The sequence below is a fragment of the Salvelinus fontinalis genome, chromosome 2, assembly GCF_029448725.1.
Source record: "Salvelinus fontinalis isolate EN_2023a chromosome 2, ASM2944872v1, whole genome shotgun sequence".
NCBI lineage: Eukaryota > Metazoa > Chordata > Actinopteri > Salmoniformes > Salmonidae > Salvelinus > Salvelinus fontinalis.
The window spans coordinates 76,874,203-76,890,469 of NC_074666.1; the positions used below are offsets into that span (position 1 = coordinate 76,874,203).

The following is a 16,267-nucleotide window of genomic DNA, read 5'->3' on the forward strand; positions in this document are numbered from 1 at the left end:
CCCAAGAGCCAGTCAAGCATAGCGCTGTAGCCGCCTCCCATCTCCATGTAAGGGCGCCTATAAACTGAAACCCTGTCACTCCTTCAGGGTTGTCAACCAATGAAAATCACGACACATAATATACAGCCTATCCCTCCACGGTACATTAACAGCTAATTGGCTTAAACCCTACAGGCACCACAAGCAAAATAACACATGGCAATTCATTTAAGGGTAACGGAGCATTAGACTCTTAACAAAAGAGTTGGTCAGTTTCTAATGTTCCGGTGGTAGTACAGGCTATTGTATTCACTGACTCAGTCAATATTACATAAACACATCAAAGAGATCAGAGGTTGTTGTCGGCCATGAAGGATGGGACCATGCAAGGCCAGTTGGAGGTTCAGCCGTACCACACTGATTCTGAAAGCCTGGCTGGACCCGTCTCACAGGGCACCTTTAAAAAGACTTCCCTCAGCAGCCTTCCCATTATATACTCCTACAGACGGCCCAGCGTGAGCCACGTCCACTACGGCACCAACACCATGGTGGCCATACACGGTCCCAAAACTCTGAAAGATGTCTGGTATGGTGGAGGAGCAAACCTCCTCCCTGACACTTAACCTTTGCCAAGTTCACTGACATGACCCTCCTAATGCTTCGGTCTCTCTATGAAACGCTGCTCTATGCAGTTAATTACAGAGGGAAACATCCAAGCACCCTAAGACCTAGCCTGCTATAGGGGTACGAATCAGTGTATTTGGGAGGATTAACATCCATGCCCAATCGCTGTTAAAGTTTCCTCACAATATTTGATTGAGTCAGTCACCAACACTAGTGAGGATGTCTTCTCTTTCAGCCCAGAGAAAAAGGCAAGAGAATTAACGTTGCTGCGCCATGTGTCCATTGAACTGAACCAGCTCCGTCAGCCGATAGTGGGGGAAGGGGCTTAAGGAGCCTCTGAGACTCAACACTGCACTGCACTGCAGCAGAACTGGCCATTGTTTCTGTCAGTCACAATAGTGCATGTGTGCAAATTAACATACTTGCTGTGCTGTCTATTCAAAGCTCAATGCTTTTCTGCACGTCCCTTGAGCCAGCTGGATTGTCAGTACTGCAGGTTTAGATGGGCAGTGAGCAGCAGCAGTAAGCCTGTAGTGGAGACAGATGTCTCAGAGTGCATTAGTGCTGTCTGCCAGTTCTGCAGCAGTTTGGTTGGTGCAAATGTGAAGCAGCAGGTAAGTCTCTTACCCCTGGGGGGCGAACACTTGGGTGGGGCTCCGCAAAATACTTTCAATCCCTGCCTTCCCTCCCTCAGTAAAATACACCACCATCACACCATTTCTCAGAACCCGGCATTCATATGGTTGGTTGCTGTGTTTGCACTTTGCTTGGTTGCTTAATAGCAAAGCTGTAAATTAAATTGATGGGGTAGCAAAATGCATTTATAACCCTAATGCACTCACACGCATACAATTTAAATCTGTCAACTAAAAGAAGGCATTTTCTTAACCTCATTTCTCTCTGATCGCATGGGACAGTGGATGATTGGTGACACCTTTAAAATCCATCCACACTTGAAACCCCCCCCCCCCAAAACATCCCCTATTTGGCTGCCCGTGCCCTTTGAGGAGAAAAACATGTTTAGGTAACAGCTGCTGATGCCTCAGGGAAGAGAAACAGCAGAGAAATGGGAGAGAGGGGAGGGTCGAGCTCCAAGTCACACAGCCCTAGAAATGCATGTGCTGGAGTTAAAAGCACTTGGGGAGATTCCTGCTGCTAACTGTCCAATCAGCACCCAGAGCAAGGAACCTCACAGCATCCCATCCAGTATTGTGGCGGGAGGAAAGGGGAGGTAGGGTCGTACCAACAGCGAAGGATTGAGGGGAAAGAGTCACAACTGTTTCTTGGCACCTGTCTCTTTCACTCAGAAAGGGGGGGGGGGGGGGGGGGGGGGGGGGGGGTTAAACAGCAAAGACAGCTGGGAAGACAACAAAGAATTGCTGTAGCACCCCCTTTTCATTCCAACAGCCCCCCACCGCACCCCCTGGACTAACATGTTCTGTACAGTCAGCATGGCCGCAACGTGCGACATATACACAGCTCAACACTGCTAATTTACAGAGACATTTGCAGAAGCCTGGACCTCCTTGAGGGCCCTGAAGCACAGACAGGACCACAGAACATGTTGGGGCACCAGGCTCATTAGAACATGTACACAGTTAACCCTCTTGCTGCCAGTAACACATCTACATATTTAAATGATAAAAAACAAGTTACGTTACATAAGTCGTTACACAATACTAGTCACAAAACACTGAGCGTTCCTCAATGTCTAGGCTATGTGCATGTATTTGTTGTAAAAGAGAAACAACAGTATAACTCCATGTAGTAATCTGAGGCCTTGCCTTATGCAACGTATCAAAACTAGCTAGGTAAACATCAGTCGAATCAACTGCATATTTTTCCAAAACATGCAGAAAAGAGCAAAGTATTTTGTTCTTTAGATGTTCCAGGTCTAAACCTGCTATACTGGATAGGAGCGTACAGAAAACTGGCTATGACATGAACTCACCGGCAACACCGCAGGATAGTACAGCCCCATCATTGTCTGCACGGGAAGGAAGAGTCTCTCCTCTCTCTCTATTCCGCTCTGAATGTGGTCTGTTACCATCCGCCGGGAAGCACCTTCTGTCCACGTCTCTCACAGATTCAAATTCTCCCTCGCTCTCCGCCAGTGTTCCCCCTTCCCTTAGCACCACACAAGCCTTGTGTCCTTGTCACTCTCCCCCTCTTCTCTGTTTGCCCCTTGTCAGTTCTCTCCTCTGACAGCTTGAGTCTCTTCTCTTCTTCCTCTGACGTGTGTCACTTCTCACTCACACTACCTCTCCTGCTCTGCTCGGTCATGGCTTCTGCATGTTCCATCCCCCTTCAAACTTTCCCTCTCTGTGAGCCTGGCTGGGTCCCTCCTATCCATCAGTCTCTCCATCCCCTCCCCTCCCCTCTCTGGCTAGGTACTGACAGGTTAGGAAGGAAGGAGCTGCTGTTTGGCAGCCCTGAGTAGAAGACGCTCCGTTTCACACTGTAACGCTACCCACTGCATTGCAGTTTTTTTTTTATTTTTTTTAAAATCATTTATTTATTGGATGGCAGCTTGTCAACCCCATGTTAGGCTGGCAGGCAGGCAGCTCCCCCTCACCTCCCCATGTTCATTACCCAGAGAGGAAACAGTTTCAAACTGCTACGGCCCAATTCTACACAACATGTATATTTATTACTCTGCATTGCGCTTTTTCATTTCCTACACTACAGTACTGTTGGGGTTCGATGGGAGAGAGGAGTGCAGTTCCCCTGCACTTCTTGTTTTTTTCTCCCCTTTTCTGCCCTGCCTGCAAAACGTCTATGCCAGTATGCAGACATCTGCTGAGGTTGGCTACTACAGAGGGGAGAGAGAGATGGAGAGAGGGACCAAAAGAGGTGATGGGATGTGGTGGGAAAGGGGTAAACGAGAGGCTGAGAGAGGCAGTGGATGCGAGCGAGAGATAACAGGATAGAGGTAAAAGGATAAAGGGATGGGGAAGAGCGAGGGATGACGGGATTAGGGTGTAAGTGAGGAGGATGAGAGGATGAATGGGGGATGATCTAAGGATTAACTACACAGACTGAACACACTGATAAACACACAGATGCACAGCCATATTTATTGTGCACCCTGGCAGGCACACAAACACACACATGCTTTCAAACAAAGGGCTATTTCCAACACACATACATTCAAACAATGCCCCTCCCCCACAAACACAGATCATCATAAGGCCATGCATATAGGGATGCACTGATATGGGCATTCTGGGCTGATGCAATAGTCCTAATCAATATTTTCTTGTCCATGATGGATTATATATCGATACGGCAATATTAATCTGAAGGCCAATGCATGCACCCCTACATACCAACAAACAATACATAGCTCTACTAATTAAGTAGATTGAATTTATTCGACTATTAAAAGTAGCAGGCTGGTCCAGAGGGAGAGGTAGAATACGTCATGATAAGCTGCAGAACACACTATTTACCAAGACACTTTTCATCTATATTTTCTCTTAGCTGTCTATTTACCACCACAAACCGATGCTGGCACTAAGACTGCACTCAACAAATAGCATAAGGCCATAAGCAAATAATACTCATCCAGAGGCAGCGCTCCTAGCAGCCGGTGATTTTAATGCAGGAACACTGAAATCTGTCTTCCACAATTTGTACCAGCATTTAACCTGTGCAACTAGAGGCGCTAAAAACTCTATATCACCTTTAATCCACACAGAGATGCATAACAAAGCTCTCCCTCCCCCTCCATTTGGCAAATTTGACCATAACTCTATCCCCCGGACTCCTGCTCACAAGCAAAACTCAAATAGGAAGTAGCAGTGACTTGCTCAATACGGAAGCGGTCCAATGAAGCAGATGCTAAGCTACAGAACTGTTTTACTAACGAGACTGGAATATATTCCGGAACTCGTCCGATAGTATTGAGGAGTATACCACATCAGTCACTGGCTTCATTAATAAATGCATCGATGACGTCTCCACAGTGACCGTACGTACATATCCCAACCAGAAGCAATGGATTATAGGCAACATCCACACTGAGCTAAAGACTACAGCTGATGCATTCAAGGTGCGGGACACTAACCCAGACACATAAGAAATCCCACTACACCCTCCGACAAACCATCAAACAGGCAAAATCATCAAAACAGGACTAAGATCGAATCGTACTACTCCGGCTCTGATGCTCGTCGGATGTGGCAGAGCTTGCAAACTATCACGGACTACAAAGGGAAACCCAGCCACGAGCTACCCAGTGAAGTGAGCCTACCAGACGAGCTATAAATGCCTTCTATGCACTGAACCATGTGTGAGGGCACCAACTGTGATCACGCTCTCCATAGCCGATGTGAGTAAGACCTTTAAACAGGTTAACATTCACAAGGCTGCAAGGCTAGACGGATTACCAGGACGTACACATGCGCTGACCAGCTGGCAAGTGTCTTCACTGACATTTTCAACCTATCCCTGACCTGGTGTGTAATACCAACTTGTTTCAAGCAGACCTCCAGAGTCCCTGTGTCCAAGAATGCCAAGGTAACCTGTCTAAATGACTATCGTCTCGTAGCACTCACATCTGTAGCCATGAAATGGTTTGAAAGGCTGATCATGGCTCACATTAAAACCATGATCCCAGACATCCTGAATCCACTCCAATTCACATACCACCCTGACGAGATCCACAGACAGTGCCTTTTTCCACTTGGACAAAATACACATCTACGTGAGAATGCTGTTTATTGACTATAGCTCAGCGTTCAATACCGTAGTACCCTCCAAGCTCATCACTAAGCTAAGGACCCTGGATATCCTGACGGACCACCCCCAGTTGGTGAGGGTAGGCAACAACACATCCACCACGCTTACCATTAACATGGGGGCCCCTCAGGGGTGCGTGCTTAGTCCCCTCCTGTATACCCCATTCACCCACAACTGTGTGGCTGCGCACGACTCCAACACAATCAATAAGTTTCCCGACGACACAACGGTGGTAGGCCTGATCCCCGAAGACGATGAAACAGCTTATAATGAGTGTGATGCCTGGACAACAACCTCTCACTTAAAGTCAGCAACACAAAGGAGCTGATCGTGGACTACAGGATACGTAGGGCCGAGCACGCCCCCATTCACATCGACTGGGCTGTAGTGGAGCGGGTCGAAAGCTTTCAGTTCCTTGGTATTCACATCACTAAGGATCTATCATGGTCCAAACACACCAACTCAGTCATGAAGAGGGCACAACAACACCTCTTCACCCTCATGAGGCTGAAAAGATTTTGAATGGGCCCTCAGATCCTAAGAAAAGTTCTACAGCAGCACCATTGAGAGCATCTTGACTGCCTACATCATCGCTTGGTATGGCAACAGCTTGGCATCCAACCGCAAGGCGCTACAGAGGGTAATGCGTACGGCCCAGTACATCACCGGGGCCAAGCTCCCTGCCATCCAGGACCTCTATACCAGGCGGTGTCAGAGGAAGGCCCAAAAAAATGTCAAAGACTCCAGCCACCCAAGACTGTTCTCTCTGCTACTGCACGGCAAGCAGTACCGATGCGCCGAGTCTGGAACCAACAGGAACCTGAACAGCTTCTACCCCCAAGCCATAAGACTGCTAAATAGTTAGTGAAATAGTTAACCAAACAGCTACCCGGACTATCTGCATTGACCCTTTTTGCACTAACTTTGACTCAGCACATACGCTGCTGCTACTGTTTATTATCTGTCACTTTAATTCCTAGTTATATGTACATATCTACCTCAATTACCTCATACCCCTGCACATCGACTCAGTACTGGCACCCATTTTGTATCTATTATTACATGTTTTATTTTTATTTTATTTCTCAATTGTCTTTCTCTGTATTGTTATTAAACTGGGTAGCGTGCCCGAGTGGTCTAGGCGCTGGATTTAGGCTCCAGGCTCTCTGTGGGTTCGAATCCCACCTTTGCCAATGTTATCTTGGGTGGCAGGTAGCCTAGTGGTTATAGTGTTTTGGGACCAGTAACCGAAAGGTTGCTAGATCGAATCCCCGAGCTGACAAAGTAAAATTCTGTCGTTCTGCCACTGAACAAGGCAGTTAACCCACTGTTCCTAGGCCGTCATTGTAAATAAGAATTTGTTCTTAACTGACTTGCCTAGTTAAATAAAGGTTCAATTAAAAAATCTAAAAATGATTAAGGGCCCCCTAAGTAAGCATTTCACTGTTAGTCCACACCTGTTGTTTACAAAGCATGTGACGAATAACATTTGATTTGAGACAAAAATACATACATATAAATTCAAGGATGAAAACACAATAAAGCCAGAAGGCTTATTTCCATTTTGGTCCTTAGGTATGGATGTTACTGCACAACACACTACTGACCACACAGTCAAACCTATTATTTTCTATATCATCAGAGGCAGATACAGCGCTGTGTGGTCACTGTATAGTGACGGACTAGGACCATCATGGCTTCTGTAGCCTAAACGTGATGAGGGGCACTAGACTCATACTACAGGATCCTACCAACCTCCAGACAAAACAAAATACGTAGGGTTTCGGCTAAGCCACCATGCATAAACATTGTCCCTATTGACACAGCCAAACCTACAGCCAGATCAACCAACACAGAACAGCTCATAGGAACTCCTCAACCCTTTGCATGACAACCAGCTCAACTCCTATGTGTACCCGATTACATCACTAAGAACTAGCTAGCATTAAATAAGTTAAAACATTTGGTGTATATTTGACTAGTCTTGAATCAAATAAGTAAGTTAGGTTCTCATGTGTTTGTTTGGATCCTAACTATTTTAACAACCTTACCAAATGCATGTTATTTCAGACATTTCTAGCCCAATGGTTTTCAAACTTCATCAGCTGGGACCCAATTCCCTCAGCAAGAATTTCTGGCATCCCCATTTGTTTCGCAGGGATTTCTCACCAAATCTAACATTGGCAAAATTATTTTTTACATCAACAAATAATCTTCAATTCATTACATTTTCATCTCTTATCAAAATTAAAAGAAAAACAAAATACATTTACTCAATAAAATGGTATAAAAAAAAAAAAACATTTCTCAAAAACATTTGTATATTGTCCTATACAATAAACTATGCACAATATACCAGGCACTCTTAATTTTTATAAAAAATATATATTTTGGCAAACCCACTGCAGTTCCCCCACTTCGGGTCCCGACCCAACTTTGAATACCACTGGTCTAACCTATATATTACCTCACCACAGAAAGGTTAACTTCAATATGGTGGCTCACGTGCTTCAGTCTCTATCCTCCCCTCCTCTCTCCTGCCTCTTCTACTTTCCATCCACCCCTCCTCCCCCTCTCTCCAGCACAAGCAGCGAGCGAGCTGCATTCCCAAGAAAGGAGATGGCAGGGGTAGAGGAACACATGTTGGAGGAAAAAACACATAATGGAGATAAAGCTGTGGAGACCCATCATGTTGAGAGGAGTGGGAGGGCAGGCAGGCAGACCAACACCCCCCTCATGTGGCTCTACCAGAGACCTGCACTCACATCTCAGCCATGACAACAGACAGAAGACACAGCACTGTGCTGCTGATCCCAGGCCGATAAGAGACTGTCAGAAACAGCCCTGTCTGGCACACATAAGGTAGTCATTACTGGAACCGATATTTAAAACCCTGTCCAAACCCGGACGACGCTGGGCCAATTGTGCGCCGCCCTATGGGACTCCCAATCACGGATGGATGTGACACAGCCTGGATTCGAACCAGGGACTGTAATGACACCTCTTGCACTGAGATGCAGTGCCTTAGACTGCTGCGCCACTCGATATGGAGGGAGAGCACAAGTAACAAAGAGAAAGAAGGGGAAAGAGAGCAGGGGAATGTGGATTGTGGAAAAGTGTGCACAGCACCCAGGCAGATCAAATTGATTCAGAGTGGAAAATGTCGTCACAGTTTCTGTAGGCTATGTTCGTGTTGGGCCTTCTGAAGTACTATAATAGTACTATAACGTGTTTTATGAAACTCCATGATACATCCATCAATTATACCTAAATTAAAGGAGACTTCAGTAAGATGGTACTCTTACCTGGCTGTGAGGTGGGTATCCAAGGAAACCTGGGGTTAAAGGGTCGTTGTTCTATAAAAAAAATTAAAAAAAAGAGAGTTAAGGGTTTGGAAAATGTGATGTGATTCAACATTTTGAGTCTAACATTTTGCAGTGAAGTCGATTTTCAGCTCCCATCTTCACCCCAAACAAAGTAATATGCTCCAGAGGAGAAACAGCCTAGCTGTTACTTGTGATGGGGGGAAAATGTATACAGTAAGATATCAGGATATCCTTTTTGCCGATCGCATCATTTGACAATTTCGCAATATTATGTTTGTACTAGTGTGCTGTACCTGCACCAATACTCCAGTACTTTTTCTTCAAAGCTTGTTCTCCAGCTTCTTTTCAGCAGTTTTATCAAAACTTGTTTTCTCATGGCTCTCTAGTCCCTCTGCAGCAGACGTATGGTGAGCAATATGTTTGGAATCGCAACACATATAGAATCGCAATACATATCGTATCGGCACCTAAGTACCGTGATAATATTGTATTGTGAGGTCCCTGGCAGTTCCCAGGCCTAGCTGTATACCCTACAGACCAATACATTTATGAAAATACGTATGGTGCAGGAAAGAAGCAGGGAAATTAAGGGGGCACATTTCAAAGGATTATGCAAGTTAACAGTTAACATGATGACTCTTTTGGTTTAGACCCTGAGCGCTGCCTCAACCATGTAGAGCAGCTGGTGAATCATTCTGTAGCCAAGCCAGGTCCTTATTCAGCCGACAAAACAAATTGCACTCCGCAACAACAAAAAGAACGGACTCTTCCCCTGTCCATGCCCCAGAATCTAGTGTTGTGGGTAATTGATCTGTAATTACTTCTAATTAGATTATTTCTATCACCCCTCCCTCTCCCTCTTTGCAGAAGACCCATTGTTCATGGCAATGTAAGACGAGGGAAAAGAACTGGGGAGAGGGGGCGGGATAGAGCAATAGGGGAAAAGTTAAACCAAACAATGATATTGACAACAGTAAGGAAAGAGGATTCCAGCGATCCCATCTGATATGCTAGCAGTACACTGTGCAGGGAAAAGAGGCAGAGTAACAAGACTCCGGCCTTTTCAAATCAGGGGAAGGAGGTTGGAACATCCTACACGTGTTAAAAAGGGTGAATATGTTTCCATTGTGCTATGTGACACGAGAGTCAGCAACTCATTTTAAATTCATACAGTATCTCTATTAGCTTCCATTCAGTGAGCAGCCAGTGCTGGTGTAATGTAGTAAAAAGGTGGTCATGGCCTCTTCATTGTAAACAGACAGAGGTAACCTCCTGCTTCTGCACCAACCTGCTTTCTGGGGGAATTGGTCCCTCCCTACTATAATTTTTTCAACCAATCATGGGAAAGGCCTGACTCAGGATGCCATGGCGACAGCACGGGAGAGATGCCCTCTCAGAAAGCTAGCTGTGCTGGCTGTGCTTACTGCACTAACCCTGGATGGGGCTCCACAGCCACACCACAATGAGACATGGCGGTGGTAGAGGGAAGGAGTGGCAGAACAAAAACAGGGAGGGGAAGGAGGAAGGAAAAGGGAATGAGGTCAATCAAACTAGTAGAGAGGGACAACACTTGACGGGGCACAGAGAGCGTTTAAGTAGTGAGCAGCAGAAGTGAGTGACAGATTGATGTGTGATGCTGTCTGGACAGTACAAACTATAGCATACATGATCCATGCCAGAGGAGTGAGATGTATGCTATTCAGCCCAGCAGTGTCCGGGCTCCTTCTCTTGCATAAAACAGCCCTCTCTTTGTCTCCCCCTATCCACTTCCTGTTTCATCTGGAACCAATTTCCCCCTCGTGCCTCATCCCCTGGGGGAACACACTCCTCAGTGCGCCGCATTAAAGTGGGAGAGCCGCCGAACGGACAGTGCTGTATTCAGCAATACACGAGGTAAAACCACTGGTAGTCTTCAAAGGCTGGAAAGTGGAGGACTGATGAAGATACGACACACTGAACATTTGAAAGGACGCAGGTCTCCAATGTCTCTGGCAATGTATACCCGAGTGTGTAACTCTGACAAGGCACCAACAGTGGAAAAACAATGTAGCGCATCACTTGGAAACCAGAACTACCCCACACGATTCAATACATAACAAGGTTGCTCTATTTGTTCTAGTAGAAAGGCAGGATGAAGAGGGAGGAGTTTAGGTTAGAACGGGGGAGGGAGAGAAGAATTTGGTAACATCTGGAATCAATCTGTCTGGAGGAAAGGGGGAGGGAAACGAATGGGGGATGGAGGGAAAAGAAAGAACAGAGTGAGATGGAAATTAGGAGAGAAAGACAGGGGTGGAAGAATGTGGGGATTAAGAAAGACAAAGACAAGAAGTGAAGAATACAGCAAAAAGAGGAGACCAAGAAATGGAGACAATGACTCATACCCCAAGAATGTCATGTGACTTATATTTCCTTAAATGGTGGGGGAGGGGGGTCTGAACTTGATACTCATTGTTAAAACACACACACACTTTCTTTTGCGGGGCATATGGCGCTTTGGCCAAGTATGCATATCAGGCCTGCATTGAGTCTAAAGTTTTTCAAGCTTTTATTACGCTCAACGAAAGTCATGACACCCTCTTCCATGCAGATACAGACAGTAATTTAACAGGGTACCATCCACTTTGGTATTAATTACAATCATTTACAGTAGAGGGGTAGTTATGAGGTGTGGCTGCTCTGAGGGCCAGGGCTCCAGACTATACAGATCAGAAATGTACAGACACACCTCATACAGTGACTTTCTCTCTGTATGCTCAACTAAAGGGCGTCGCTCTGCTGGGTTTTTCTCTCCCCCACTTTCTATTTTAGGAAAAGTCAAAACGTTGGAGCAAATGGGCAGAAAAAGAGAGCAGTGGAGGGAGGAGGGCAAAATGGCATGAGGTCAACAGATTGTGAGGGGTGAGGGGGATGGGGAAGAAGGGATGGAGGGGTCGGGCAGAGGGTGATACGCTGGTGATACGCTGAGGAGCAGAGGGGACAAAAATAAGGAGAAAGAAGACAGGATGAATCAACGTTACCGACAGGGAGACATTCGTGGGCGGAGATGGAAGTACATATGACAGTTTGGGGGCAGCGGTGTAGAAGGGGAGGTGACAACAACATGACAACAACAACCAGTGTCCAGAGTTAACATGTGAGTGTAAGTGGCAGGCCCTGCATCTGATTAAATGAGTGGCGGACTGTAAAAAAAGTCTGGAAAAGTTTGAGTACTGTTGTGTTGAGCAACATCTTGAAGAGAATTTTGAGCTTATCTCAAGGGGTGAAAGGTCAAAGGTGACACTGCTGCATTGCACTCAAAGTTCAGTGACAACCATTAGTGAGTGTTCACTAGTGTGCTGCACATTATAACTCCTACTTTTTTCTTTGGGGTTTTAATGACAGCCAATGTTCCCGCTATTACTAGTCAACATTCCCTGGTAGCCTGATAGTATCAAAGAATACTGCACCTTTGGAGCTTATCTGTGCAGAACTGTATCATCTAAATGGGTTGTTTATATCGTAGTTTCCCCCTCAACACTCGCCCACTCTCTCCCCCCTTTACTCTCCTCCCCTTGAAGCGATCAGTCTGGTTAATGCTCTCTCCTAAATTAGCTTTGATCTCGTTTAGCGCGACACAAAGCCGCTTTACTGCCAACGATAGGATAAATCTGCTCTCGGGGAGCCGGAGGGAGGCATATACAGCACACTGTACACTATCATGCTGGACTAGGCTAGGGCACATCAATACTGCATAGTGGGAAACAGAGAGAGAGAGAGATTGGACGGTAGAGACAGTGAGCAGGGGTGGGGAGGTTTGTCTCACTGGCAGTGCACAATCAAATTCTATGGACCAGGAGTCAATTAGCAATCTGGAAATATGCCTTAGGGGGAGGATGACAGAAACAAAAGAAGAGGATGGAGATGAGGACACTCCTCTCTCATTTAATATGTCAGCCATGATTTAGGCTGTTACCCATCCTGTCCTCTGGGTAGCAATGAATACCAAATAGCTATCTATCGCCGCACCAAAAATATTTAGTGAACTCATCTTCTCAGCACTGAACATGGTGTCACATACAGGACTGGATGATGTAATCCAGTCTAATAACATTAAGCACCACCATTGTAATTTCCTAATGTTTACCCTTAGTTATCGTCAAACCTCACCTAAGCTGCATAGAGGATTTTTCTACATCTTTCTCCTTCTCTCGTGTTAAAATGTTCTCTCGTACTGTAAATCCTGCCTTCTATCCTCCTGTTTCCTCCCTCTCTCCTGTGGGCGTATTTCCAGCCTGACCCACAATGGCAGGAGATCAATATAAGTGATTGACAGCGAGATCCTGTTGCACCTCTCATTGTCACACCATCTACACGTAACCTTTTGTCATCACCATTCATCCATTATATGGTGTGAGGTACATGGCCTGCCCATTTGTCATTGCAATAGATATGCAGCAGTACCAAATAAAGCATTTTCCCAATCCCCAGGATTCAATTATCCACAGCTGACCCGGAACCGTGTTTGACTGCCGCCTAAAACAAAAACACTATGTCAGCTATTTTCAATGATGCTTATGGATACTGTATGTGCGTGTAATATCACTGGTTAGCCGAAGAGCAGAGCACTGTTGCTATGCTGTATCAGCAGTCAAGTCATGGAGAGGCCCATAGCTAGAGGCAAGGTATCCTAAAGCCCCTTTCCTTCCTACTCCCTTATTCACGAAAAGGGGTCTGTTCTTTGTCTCTCCCATAATGACCCCTCCCCCAACCCCCTGTCTATGTCCTCTTTTTAGCACCTAGCTCCAGCTCCAATCACAGACCAGGGGGACTGGCACAAATTACTGTTCCCAATGCGAGTACCCTCCTGTATCGGAGGCTTTGATGTGATGCCCAACGACAAAGACAGACCATCATGGTAAAGGCGGGAATATAATTGTGTACATAAGTGCAGTGCACGTAAATGCATGAAAGGCCCTTGTGTTTCGTCGTATCTATGCTGTAGCTTAACTGTCATTGCCGATAAGATGTGGGCTATCATATTACCTTTGTCTCGGGCCATAATCATGGTGTTAGTCTAGCTGCCACGAGCACAGAACAATGTACAAGACACGTTTAGTACCTAGATTGTAATTCTACCGCACGTTCGTTACTGCAGTTGATGCGACGAGGCATGCTTTTGATAGGTGGGCCTGCCTGTCAGCAGAATCATGACCCACTGTTGTTCTTGAAACAATAGAGGTAACGTGTTATTGAAATTAAATCGTTTAATGCAGGGGTAACAATGTTGCATACATTCAATGACAGCACATCGAAAGGAAACAAACAACAATTTGGCTTCATTGATTGATGTTCTACTCCTTACCTGTCCAATGTCACCAACACCCACCGTCCCGTCTATCCGTGGCCGTTTGCACTCTGCTCCTGCTAATTCGGTCAAAGCTGCAGATGTTTGCTCAGGATCCCCTCGTTTCATTCCCCGGACTACTGCTGCTGGACCCCCGGTCGTGTTAGAGTGGGGTCCGGTTGCTGTATCAATGTCATTTTCCCTGTCCATCATTCCCCGAGTAACGGGTAACATTATGGATGCGACGTCGGTCGACATTAACATTGGACGGCAGCTAGTCTACACTTACAAGTCTAGCTACCTTTGACTTATTCCCTATTCTGGGACAAGGAATGCTATTCCTTGAATGTGAAAATAGCTGATTGTAGCTGGTCTTCTTGGCCAAATATATTGTACCGCTAGCTAGATTGTTATTGTCTAATTAATACAGAACACCATGACCATGTGTGGCTCGTGCACATTCCACACGATTACTAGCGTTAGAAAAATAGTCACAATAGAACACGTAAACCAAGTTAATACAAAACACAAATTCCTTGCTAATTAGCTAGCTACACATTCCGCTACCTCGTAACAGTAGCTAGCTAGCTAACGAGACTTTTTTCTCCGCCGAATATAGAAAATGTTAGGAAATGGTTTGAATCACTAATCTTCTCCTTGCGAACCAATGCGTCCTCCGCTCCCAACCAAATATATTTTTAAGCCCTTCTTTGCTTTCACCTTCTCTTTCTCCTAGCCTTCTTTTTATCACCCTTCTTTTTCTCGCAGTATGTTCAGTGAATTCTAGTGGCGTGTACGGACTGGCGAGGAACACGATTTCCTCTCTATCGTGTACGTCCCGATTGGTGTGGTATGGAACGGGCCGCAGAGGGTACACTGATCTGGTGTCAGTTTTTTTTTTTTTTCCATGTGCTAAGATTACTATAGGGGTAAACCATTTAGACGGGTCCTAGATCGGCCCTCTCTATATTCCCTTCCTTTTCCTTTGTCGTATTCCCTCCTACATTTAAATAATTGCATTTCGTAAACATTTAAACGTGTAAATTGGTATGTTTATTTTTAGGGGGTTGTTTGCGTGTAAATATGAGACGGCTTGCCACGATTTATGGCGAGGTATTTATCCTCTTTTTCTTTTACGACTGCGCGCACCCACTCCTCTGCATGCAGCTTCCACACTTGAGCGAGTGTCTCAAATCAAGGAGTAGAATAAGGAATCGAGTATAAACAGTTTCCCCCCGACGCTTTAATTGACTTTCACTAGTCAGTTGGCGGTGATATAGCTAATGAAGCAGATGGGGAGGGGTTATAAATAAAGAAGGAATAGATGGGGTAGGCCTAAAATAACACACAACTAGCAATTTAACAATGTAGAATACGTATGTGTGAGAAAAGACGCAGGGTAGTATAGGCCTGGCTAAACACATGTTAAAGGTGATCTATTTTAAACCACTCAACTTCAAAGGCGAATTATCTTACAGGACTGATATGAAAGCATGTTTTTTATGATAGTGCGACGCCTGGTGGATATCAAACAACTTAATAAATGAACCTGCAAGTAACAAGTTTCAAGTTTTTAATGTCACATGCACAAATCCAGACAAATGCATTTCTTGCAAAGCTCTAAACCCAACAAAACTGTAATGAATAACAATGTAATAACAAGAAATAACATAAGGTAGAACAAAAACACACAATAAATAAAAAATAAGAAGAACATGAGAAAGTAAGTAAGAATACTATATACAGGGTCAGTCAGCTCCAGTACCATATTTACAATGTGCAAGAATACTTGAGTGATAGAGGTAGATCTTTGTGCTCCCGAGTGGTGCAGCAGTCTAAGGCACTGCATCTCAGTGCTAGAGGTGTCACTACAGACCCTGGTTCAATTCCAGGCTGTATCACAACTGGCAGTGATTGGGAGTTCCATAGGGCGGCGCACAATTGGACCAGCTTCGTCCAGGTTAGGGTTTGGTGGGGTAGGCCGTCATTGTAAATAAGAATTTGTTCTTAACTGACATGCCTAGTTAAATAAAATATAAATCAGTGGAATCTGCTGAAGGGAGGACAGCTCATAATAATGTCTGGAATGGTGCAAATGGAATGGCATCAAACACATAAAAACCATGTGTTTGATACCATTCCACTTATTGTGCTCCAGCCATTACCACAAGCCCGTCCTCCCCAATTAAGGTGACACCAACCTCCTTTGGTAGATATAAAGAACATGAGAAAGTAAGTAAGAATACTATATACAGGGTCAGTCAGCTCCAGT

At 45.3% G+C, this 16,267-nt stretch overlaps 1 protein-coding gene across 6 annotated transcripts in view; it reads right to left on the reverse strand.

Annotated features, from left to right (window-relative positions):
* Positions 1-14,874, reverse strand: part of LOC129826684 (RNA binding protein fox-1 homolog 2-like) — a 38,543-nt gene extending 23,669 nt beyond the window's left edge. For 3 of the 6 annotated variants that reach the window (XM_055887717.1, XM_055887711.1, XM_055887707.1), the window contains exons 1-2: positions 14,014-14,874; positions 8,652-8,702 (exon numbers count right to left, since the gene is read on the reverse strand). In XM_055887717.1, the coding sequence (XP_055743692.1) occupies positions 8,652-8,702; positions 14,014-14,259 (297 nt within the window). In that variant the 5' untranslated portion in view covers positions 14,260-14,874. The remainder of the gene's footprint in view (positions 1-8,651; positions 8,703-14,013) is intronic. The other 3 variants (XM_055887700.1, XM_055887682.1, XM_055887692.1) reach the window with 2 other exon arrangements.
* Positions 14,875-16,267: the final 1,393 nt, after the last annotated feature.